At 37.2% G+C, this 11,436-nt stretch overlaps 1 protein-coding gene across 1 annotated transcript in view; it reads left to right on the forward strand.

Moving 5' to 3' along the window:
- LOC145992726 (aromatase-like) overlaps positions 1 to 10,337 on the forward strand; it is a 37,834-nt gene extending 27,497 nt beyond the window's left edge. Inside the window, exons 6-11 of the mRNA XM_083129111.1 lie at positions 956 to 1,070; positions 3,753 to 3,909; positions 5,474 to 5,600; positions 6,539 to 6,783; positions 8,101 to 8,255; positions 10,024 to 10,337. Coding sequence (XP_082985237.1) covers positions 956 to 1,070; positions 3,753 to 3,909; positions 5,474 to 5,600; positions 6,539 to 6,783; positions 8,101 to 8,255; positions 10,024 to 10,087 — 863 coding nt within the window. The 3' untranslated portion in view covers positions 10,088 to 10,337. The remainder of the gene's footprint in view (positions 1 to 955; positions 1,071 to 3,752; positions 3,910 to 5,473; positions 5,601 to 6,538; positions 6,784 to 8,100; positions 8,256 to 10,023) is intronic.
- Positions 10,338 to 11,436: the final 1,099 nt, after the last annotated feature.

Below are 11,436 nucleotides of genomic sequence, written 5' to 3' on the forward strand. Positions count from 1 at the left end.
TAAAAGAAAAAGAAAGTTGTTTTGTATCTCAGCTGTATCAATATTTAATGAACATTTCTTTGTGTGTGTATGAACATTAACTAAAGATAGTTCTTGCTTCGTTTGTAAGCGGGTAATGTATAGACAAAAGCTAGGCAGATAAGGATACACAGCCACCAGTCCGCCTTCCCATTGTTTACACTGATACGTTAAATTTCTGATTTCAAACGACAATAAGATTAACTATTGTAAAATGTTTTGTTGGTAAGAACAGCGACACAATCCAGATGTGAATTATCGAGGACATTTACGCGGAGACAAGAGCTGAAAAATTCCAACCAATTCCGGAAATCAAACCCTGATCACCCATGTGATTGTCAGACGCCCTACCAACCAGACCACCGCAGCTCCTTGGATGAGTTCCATACTTTGATTATCTTTTTTTTAAAAAACTTATTTAAACATATTTTCTTTTTTTATGGATTTTCTTCACACTTAAAATGTCTCACCTCGTTGGCTAGACATTATTTCGTAACAAAGAAACAAAAAAATGCTCCTAGAATTTGTCAAAATCGAATGACTATAAAGTAATTTCGTTCTATTACTTTCATAAATGCTATATTTATGTAGATCTCTACTACTTAATAGCAGTAGTCGTATTAGTAGTAGTATTAGTAGTAATTCAACTAATTAATAAATTATAAGTATTATTAATTAATTATTATTTAATTAAAGTATAAGAAAACAATGGTAATGTGAATTTGGAGAAAGCTTTAAAAATAACCCCCCCCCTTGAAGAAATCCTGCGTACGCTACTGTGTATGGTTAATTTGTCACAGAGCATGCATGTTTAAAATGATAAAAATTTAAACAACCTAACTTGGAGTTTATTACATATAAAACTATTTCAGTGCGACATTAGCTATATGATTTACAAAATTAAGATATTGACATTCATATTTAATTTCCTTTACAGATGAAGGATTAGTGGAGAAAATAGTCCAATATTTTAAAGCCTGGGAATATTTCCTTATCCGCCCACCAGTTATGTATGTATGTTCAAAGGAGTTTAGAAAACACAATGCAGCAATGTAAGTCTAACTAAACACATTTGTCAAAACATACTCATGATTGTCCAAAGAATTAAAAAAAAACAAGCTTAAACTAGGAGAATGCCTTAAGAAACTAATACTTCACTTTTCTGATGATTTGGCTAATCATGAGGATAAGAATATGATGGAATTGATGAAGCGACACTCATAAATACGAGGAGGTATCAAAAAGTAATGCCTGTTGAAGTATAATTTGTTTAATAATGGAAAGATTGAAACAATGAACATACATATAGTTTGCCTGTAGTGTCGTCTACCCCTCCACACAGTTGCCATCACGTTTGATGAATTTGAGCCAGCGTTTTATCCAACCCTCAAAACCAGTTTGGAAAAAATCCACAGAACACACCCTGTCCCATGGTTTAGAGCTGTTTTAACCTCCTGTAGATCATCAAATCCCATGCCACGAAGCACAGACTTAGCTCAGACTTTATGGTATCCCAAACTCTCAATCATTGTATGTGCTGACCCGTAGGACATGTGCACTGCATCAGAAATTTCCTGGATGGTGATGCATCTATCCTATCGAATGAGCTCATCATACCTGTGGCGCTTGTCATTGGTCAACCACGTTCATGGCCTGTCACTCCTTGTCATGTCCACACTTTCGGTTTCTCCCACTTTGAACTTAACTACCTAAGTCTGAGCTAAGTCTGTGCTTCGTGGCATGAGATTTGAGGACCTACAGGAGATTAAAACAGGTCTGAACAGTGGGGAAGGGAGTGTTCTGTGGAATTTTTCCAAACTGTTTTTGAGAGCTGGATAAAATGCTGGCACAAATGCATCGAATGTGATGACAACTGTGTGGAAGGGTAACTCTGAGTAGAGGACACTACATGCAAACTATATGTATGTTCATTGTTTCAATCTTTCCATTATTAAACAAATTATACCTCAACAGGCATTACTTTTTGATACCCCCTCGTAACACCCATGCCCAGGCCAGGATATGAACCCGGGACCCTGGCACAGTCACTTTTAGAGAACACCATGAATGACATCCTTCTGATATAATCCTTACTTGCATTATAATTATGATGGATTATAAGTATTTTCTCCCTATTGCATGTACTAATACAGCACCATAGTAAAGATTGTTACTATATGGCAAATTTGTTATTTTACTTGAGAGGCACTGGCATCAGAAGTGGCTGGGAAGTGGGGATGCACAACTAAAATTGCTTTTCTTGTAGTTCTCCTTTGAGAAGTCTCTTGCTTTAGAATATATATGTTTTCATGTTGTTGGAAAAGGAAAGCTCAGTTCTACTATTTTGAACACCAAATCTAAATGATTAATCACATTGAAGAAAAGTTGTGAAAATTTTCAGTATTTGCTTATTGACATTAGCAAGAAATGTTAATTTTATTTATAGAATTTCAAAAGCAGTACACAATGTAAATAAACTGTGTTCATTAAGGCCAGGCTTAAGGCTTAGCTGGACCTTTGGCCGACACCAGGACAGCTCTTTCAAATTTTTCTCCCCTTTCGAAAAACCACTAAAAAACTCCAAAATCAAAAAAAATAACATGTGCTAGAGCATTCACATGATTCTTCATGTGATTTGCTTCTGCTGTTGTCTAGATATTATCAATACTTTAAACTATCTATCAAATATTGTAATGGTTTATTTCCTTCTGTGCAAAGTAACCTGCCTTGGCTTGACCTGTTATGTGATACATTACCTTCCCAGGCAAATACGTAGTTTGCATTACACAATCAAATTTAACAAAACAGTTCGATCAAACTAAAAGACATAGAATAACTACCATACAAATCAAGTTGTATTCTTTACCATGGATATTAGGGAAAAACTCAGTTCATTTTTTCTTTTAATGATATCCCAGTTTAAGAATATATAAAAAGACTATTTACTTAGCAATTAAATATATACAAAAAATCACAAAGGGAATAACCTCCACATAAAAAAATGACATGAACCAATTAATGAAATGCTCTATCTGAAATATATGCAGAAGTGGTTTGTTTCAGTGGCTCGAAAACATGTTTCTTTAATAATAATAATAATAATAATATCTTCCACTAACTAAACGTTGGCTTGTCGCCAAATGATTCAAAAAGAATTGCATGGACTGTCTATGAATTATCAGCTGCTAGCCTTAAAGCTAGCCACACCCACTAAACGAAAAATAACCATGTCCTCCAGGAACTGCTGAACGTTGTCTTGTCACCAAACAATTCAAAATAAATTACGTGGACTGCCTATGCATGATTGGCCGCTAGCCCAAAAGCTGGCTACAGCCACTCTATACAGACGTCGAGAAAACCTGCAAGGTCTCCTCTTTTGTCCAAGAAACGTTAGAATGCCATTGCTCGCTATTCTGCCGGATCCTTTATAAAGGCCCTCCAAAGAATGACCAGTAACTGGAAATTTCCACCCTTAATAACTTGAGGGAAAAGATTTTAAAATTAACCACCTTCTGCAACCCTGTTTTCAGTCACATAGGCCAAGCCTCTAGTACTTTAATTTTAAAACTACATAAAGAAAGGGGGTACTAAAAAAAAACATCATATTTATCATGAAAGAGGATAGAAAAAAGGATCATGTACTGAATCTATCATTACAATATATATGCTACTTTGAACATCTGAGCTCAGTAACTATTTTCAAATGTGTTTGCAAAATTGAAGTCGTTTTTCAGAAAAGCCTTACAAGAAGCAGTTCAGGACATTGTAGAAAATAAGAAGAAGAACATGTCTATTCACAAGAGAAATCCTGATGACCCAGAGCTTGATTTTGCTGAACAACTCCTAATTTCAGCTGAGAAAGGTGAAATCACAGAAGCTCATATTCATCAGGTGATATTCTTACTTATTTGAATTGTTCATTTCATACATAAGAAATTTGTAGCTGCATTTGAAGTCATGATATTATGTACGAGGGTCGTTCAATAAATAAGTTTCCCTGTGCCATAAAATTTTACAAAAATTATTGAGTAACACTATGCACACGAGCCCTATCTGTCGCCTTCAAGGAACGATAGGCATTTCTCCCACAGACATGAAGGTGTAGGCGCAGAGGGGAAGGAAATGACAGAACATTGTGAAATGCCAGGCTCGCGCCATTAGAGAGGGGGGCAACGTGGAGGGTGTACGTGTATTGGACAGCTGGTGTCAGGAAGAAGTGTGTGCCATGATTCGGTATGAATGGGCAAATGGTTTGACATCCACTGACATCCACAGGAAGCTGGTTGCTGTGTACGTGGCACTGTAATGTCTGTGCAGGTGGTCAGAATGTGGTACAACATATTCACCGAAGGCAGAGTAGGGATTTTTTATGAAGTTCGATCCAATTGTCCCTCAACAGGCTCCACTGATGAGAACATCGTGGAAGTGGATGAACTGATCCAGGGGGAACAGAAGAATCAAAGTTCGTGAGGTGGCCAACACGTTCAACATTTCCATTGGGACTGCTCACAGCTCACTGCTCACAGCATCATCCACGAGGACCGCAAAGTTTGTGCACGTTGGGTTCCTCGACAACTCACTTCTGAACATCAGCAGGGAAGGTGCTTATTACCATCTTCTGGGTTGCAAGGGGGATTCTGCTCATTGACATTCTGGAACAAAGGAGGCACGATTACTGCTGCCCGGTATTGTCAGAACTTGGAGTGGCTGAAATTGGCAATTTGACACAAGCGCCCTGGCCTACTCTCAGCTAATGTCATCCTGATTGATGACAATGCCCACCCCATCTCTCCCGCACAAACACAGGCCAAGATTGCACAATTGGGGTGGGAACAGCTACAGCATCCACCTTGCAGCCCTGATTTAGCATCTAGCGGTTTCCATATTTTCCCACACATGAAGAATGAGTTGCAAGGTTGGCATTTTCAAACTGATGCGGAAGTCCAGGCTGCAGTAAGACGAGTGTTGCAAGGCCTGAGCCCATACTTTTTTGCACAGGGCTTTGATAAGCTGGTGCAGCATTGGGATCATTACATGTAGAGTTTGCATGCATATATTACCAAATAAAACTATTACAATATACGGAAACTTACTTATTGAGTGACCCTCATATATACAGAATGTTTAGTTTTCTGATGGTGTGCAGTATATATGTATGTTTGTGTGTGTGACAGAGAGAGAGAGAGAGATGCTTTATTTCAATTAATTTTTATATAAATTATGATTTATTATATTCTATTTGTTTGTCTAATTATAATTTATTAAATTATTTTAATTGCCCATACATTGAAATGCTACAGTTTAGGCAAAAAATATAAGTTTTCCTTCATTGTACTGAGATTTGTGATTTGTATACTTTTTAACTATTTTTTATTAAAAAAAAACTGTTTTCTCTTCGAATATATTCTTGTAGCATATACTCTTATGAGCATTGTTATAATTTCTAAAATTATAGTGCATCTTGGAAATGCTACTGGCAGGAACTGATACATCATCTGTTACCATCTACTACCTCTTGGTTGCACTTAGTGAGAACTCAGAAGTGGAAGAAGCTGTTATGGAAGAATTGCGACAACAGCTAGGTGAGAAAACAAGTGAAATGCTGGTGTAATGCGTAGAAAACAGCAGACTGATTTTGAACCTCAATAGGTAAAGGTAGGTAAAAGTTCCCCGTGAACTTTGCACCATACCATGAGGCATATGTAGGGGATGTGATGGTAGGGCCCCACGTATTCATCAATCTCCTCCATTTTGGAGGTTATGTGATTAGCACCATGCTCTGGCCATCTTTACCCCAAGGGTTGCTCCCAGGAACCCATTGATTTGAGGCTTGGTGACCCCCAGAGCTGCATTATGCAGGGGCAAGCCTCATTTTCCATCTTCAGTATATGCCCTATCCAATTCCATTTCCGTCCTTTCATCTGTATGAACATCTCGGTTTCTCTAGTCATTCCCCAAAGTTCTTGGTTTTGAATCATTTACGGCCAACAGATATAATCAAGGATTTATAAAGGTGTGTAGTTTAGTGGTAATCGTTTTTGTTACTTTCTATGTCTCAGACCCATATAACAGCACAGACTTAACAGACTCGTACTTCGAAAAATACAAAGTTTGGTCTTCATAGGTTCAGGCCAGGATTAAAACCCAGAATCTTTGGTGCTGAGATCACAAGTCAGCCTTTCTAAGCACTCAGTTAATGGTGTTCAGTGTTGTTCTGGCTGAATTTTATTAATCAGTAAACAATTAACACTAAATTATACATAAAACTAGCAGCTGCCAATAAAGAATTACAAGTCTCCATGATATTCAGTGAAATTTTTGAATCAGCATTATAGCCACTTATCTTATAACTAGTATGATTCGAATTTGTTACACAATTTCTAACAAGTACTTTCCACTGCTAACATAATCATTGATCTGTTTTTCTTTTTTTTTAACCATATGCCTACAAAGCATTATTTCTCTAATGTTTTTTTCTTGCTGATAATTTCAGTTTGATAATATTTTTATTACTTTATAGGGGACAAGGATATAACAAAGAACGACCTGCCAAAATTGATAACTATGGAGAAGGCAATAAAAGAATCCATGCGAGTCAAGCCCGTAGGACCAGTGATTATGCGCAAGGCCCTGGAAAAAGATGCAGTAGATGGAATTAATATAGAAAAAGGAACAAATATTATCCTTCACGTAGCCCAGATGCACAGAAGAGAAGATATATTTCCAAACGGAGATGATTTTCTACCTGAGCAGCATTTTGCTAAAGTAAGATACACGAATCAACAAATCTGTATATATTTGGTACTGAAATAAGTAATTATTATGGAAATAAACTCATGTGTTCAAAAATAATGACAGAGACAAATTACTACTGATTCAAGCACAAAATTTGAAGCCCAGCTGGTGATTACACCCACTAATCTGTCACAGATTTAACACGAAAGGGAAAAAAGGGTGGTCACAAACCGTGCAATATCCTATTTATTGCAATTTCCACACGAATTTACATTTGCAAATGGTGTGCATTGATATTCATTTGCTTGACATACTTCTACCATGGTTTTTATGGGAAAGAAAGGACATACGCCAGAAAATTTGTGAATGATAACAAGTTTTGTTTGGGGAAAAGTGGGTCTGGGATGTTGTAGCCTGCTTCACAGCCTCCACATAATATCTACCCACTCACAGAAAACTGGTGTATGGTGAACGGTATCTTGTACATGCATTATGGGTCCAATTTTTTTTTCAATGGATATGCGAACACGAACATGGGAATTTTGGAGTTTGTCAACATGTAGGATGACTTTCAGCTCCCTCTTGTGTAATTTCAACACTACAGGGCAACCAGTCACGAGGTTCATCAGATCACAATAATTTCTAATGGATTATAGCTGCTACTCTTCTCAGATCTGACACCACCAGACTATTTCCTTAGGAATGCTGAAGGAGAGAGTGTGCAGACATAATAAATGGCACTTGTCATAATTAATTCCCCAGTGCAACTAAGTAGTGAAACACCCTGTATCATGACCTTGTTCTTCCCAGCATGACTCTCATAAAAGTAAGGTAAAGTTCCCCGTGCATATAGCACCAAGCCATTTAGGGGATCTGGGGAGTTAGGGCCCCACACATTCTCGATCTCGGCCATTTTGGAGGTGATGTGATCAGCACAATGCTCTGGCCACCTTTACCCCCACCCATAGATTTGAGGCTGGGCGAACCCCATAGCCACTTTATGCAGGGGACAAGGCTGGAAAAATTCCAACCTGGGAATTGAACCCGGGTCTTCTGCATGGCAGCAAGACACCCTACCGACTAGACCACTGAGGCTCTACATAACTCTTGTGGAATCCATTTCTAGTTTAAACCAATAGCATGTCAGTCAAAGTTTGATGAAGGCTATATCTCTGTTGGCTGTAATTTTCCACAAGAGGAAGTTGAATATGTGGAAACAGAAAAATATAGTATTTGCAAGCAAGATTAGTCTTTCCTTTTCATGCACAAACATATCCTCCCCCTTATTAACATCATGCACCAATGATGAAATACTACTGCTTAAATAATAAATCTGTTTCTTTCTAGAATCTAGATCAAGAATACTACCCTTTTGGAGCAGGGCCAAAAGGCTGTGTTGGACAATTCTTGGCAATGGTTGAAATGAAAACCATATTAGCAACACTGCTACGACAAGTAAAATTCAAGTCAAAAGATCAAACACTTAAATCCATGAAAACAAGGCAAGTTACCACAAAGATTAACATACATTATTATTAAAATTTGTTCAGATGCTATTCAGTGGCGTAGCATGGGCATTTCGGGTGGGAACGCCAAGTCCGAAGGAAGGGTCAGCCCGTTATTGCTTAATAATTTACTTATGGTATTAGTCGCCACAGGCATTGTTTATTTGCCTGAAGTCAGCTGGACTTTCAATAAAACATCATCCATGCATGTTTTAGCTAGAAAATTAGATGCCTCACTAAGCCACAAATGTTTTGAACTCTGGTGTTTTATACCGTTCTGCATGATGCAAGTCATTAAGAAACCTACCTGAATCACAAGCACCTCTGAACAACTGTAGACATCATTGTTTTGGATGATCGAACTACTGATTGATTTGGTTTATTTTACTTTGCTTTTCTACCACTTTTGGTTAATCGCGAATATGAGTGATGATATTGATGAAGAAGTTGATGAAGGGACACTCACAAAGAACAACCATGCCCAGGCTGGGATTCGAACCAGGGACCTCTGTCATCTTAGTGCGCTGTGCAAAACACTCTGACACGGACGTGGACAGATGATCCAACTCTCGTACACTCTACTGACGTAACAGTGCCGATTAGTAATTCAGACCACTGTTTATTGCATCTTGAGAATGTTGATAAACATTTAAAAATAATTTCGTCCAAAGACCATTCGATGTTAAGAGTTTTCAAATGAATGCTAAACATTTCCATTGACACATTATTAAGCTGTTAGATACTAAGGAAAAAATAATAATAATAAAAAAGAATAGTTTTGCGGGTTAAGTGGTAGAGCAGCCACAGGCTGAACTTCTACCACGAGGACTTCACCAACTTATTTGACAAAAACTGTGTTGATCTTTTAGTTTTTAATGTACATCGCTGTTCGTGCGATAAATTATACAATGCAGTGGCCATTAAGAAGTGGTATATTTGGATTTGGTAAAGTTATGTCAGTCAATATTGTATTGTAGCATCACATAGCATGAGTGGCACGAGCGCGAAGAACCGGGTAGGAATACTACCGCTGTCGTCTGCTTCAGAAGGCAGGAAGGGTCACAAGAACCAATCACGTAGCACTAGCTCCATACACTGGCGTATGAGAGAGCATTTGCGCACGTGCTGTAGAGATCCAATCTTTCCCTCCACAAAGACAGCAAGGAATATAGAGTTCTTTACGCCGAACCTGCCCGGCATCCAGGCAGAAAAGGCATTGAAAAAATGCTGGAACAAGTGTTGTTAGTGGAGCGTTGCAAGCAGATCGCGAAAAATAGCTATTATAATGCCATGAAGGTATATGAAATTAGTCAAGTTTTACTTTATATTTACAGCATTTACGCATTTTTGAAATTTTAAATCTGGGAACACCGGGCATACAGGCATACTATAATGCTACGCCACTGATGCTATTACAGATAAATAATTTCTATAATAATGTGCTTTTAAAGCAAATACTACCAATTATAATTATGGGTGAGTACTAACCATACTCTAAGAACTATTATTAAAATTACGGATAACGTTTGATGTTGTCAATAACTTTTATTTTTAATAATTTCATTCTTAGTTTATTTTTAGAAGAATTCTTCTGTTTTGATTCACATGCTCCCCTCACCTTTTATATTTCTAAGTCTATGAAAAAATAGCCTTAAATCTAAAAGGAATTTGTAAATATTTATAGTTTCCAGTGATATACCTTACATGAAGTAGTATATTTTATTTATATAACATGACAAATCTAACATATTCATTTCTTTTCCAGATGGGATGTAGCACAGCAACCCACAAAGCCTTCTTTTATGTACCTTGAACAAAGAAGACTTTAATTTGGAGGTGGGGGAGAGGCTGGATCTTGTAGGACAGTGTACAGAAATTCTAAAATCTTTGACTGCTGCATTGCAAATTTCAGAACTTCTGGTGATCCTTTGCTGGAACTAAAGTCTTGAACTATTTTTATGCATAGGCTAATTCAGGGTGGAATCTTTTTCTTTCTCATCCTGGATCTAATTTGATTTTGTAAATAAATAGCAAATTGTGATTTGTATTTTCTGAAATTAAAGTTCAGCTAAAATTGTAGCCAAAATATCTGCTTCTTCTGCCTTCCTTTTAGTTCTTGCAAACTTTAGAAGCGACTGCCTTCATTTCCAGTGTACTTCAGCAAGAATCTATTTTGATCAAGCGAAATATTCCAATTTGAATTTTCACTGATTTACTAAGCTTGCACAGTACCTTGAATTTGTAGAAGTAGTTTTGATAATTTTATGTGGATTTTCTACCCACACCTCTCAACTAGGAAGTCATTTAAAAGTTAATCAAAATAAATATGAAGCATATTAACTTCAACTAAATTATAAGAATTAAATACAAGAGATACTCGGCTACTTACATTCTCCTAGGCATTTCTGTCATGGGTCCCTGGCAATCCACGTCATCACTATGTTTCCCACTGAAACAAAATATGAAAAACCTTGTTACATACATTTCTCAAGCTCTGATTTTCCTAGAAACCAAATCTAGTAAACTTTTATTGTTGTTCAGATGTTGCATGTCCCATTTCTGTCTCTTTAGGTTAATCATGATGATGACAATGGAAGTTAATTGGATAAAAGATTCAGAAACTTTTGAATAAAGATTGTCATTCATGGTACAGACAAACTGGAAAGTAAACCACACAATATAAAACTCAAATTGGTACATTATTGTTTAAAAAAAACTCAGTTTCTACATTTTATAGTTGAATCTGAACAGTGACGTGCGGTGACGTCGACACTTGGGGTAGCAGTCAGTGGCATGCTCAAGGGAGTTGGGGGTTGGTGTGGGTCACACCCCTCCCCCTTTATGGCCCAGTATTCCTAAAAAAAGAAGGATGTCAATAACAGGAAAAGATTGCAAAATGTTGAATGAGTACTAAAAGAAGTACACGTAACCCCCACTCACATTCGAAAATAAAAAAAAAAAACGATTTGATTTGACTCCTGGGTTCGAATCTCGGCTTGGCCATGGGTATTCTTTGTGTGTGTCCCTTCATCAATTTTATCGTACCAAAAGTGGCGGAAAAGCGAAGTAAAATAAACCAAATTGAGCAGTCAATCAATGTTTTGATTTCATTTTTGTTACTTAGTGTCGCTTTTTTGTCACATTTGGTTAATTGAGAAGATGATGCGATAAAATTAAT

This window comes from Lepisma saccharinum, chromosome 9, assembly GCF_977018435.1.
Source record: "Lepisma saccharinum chromosome 9, izLepSacc3.1, whole genome shotgun sequence".
In the NCBI taxonomy this organism is placed as follows: Eukaryota; Metazoa; Arthropoda; class Insecta; order Zygentoma; family Lepismatidae; genus Lepisma; species Lepisma saccharinum.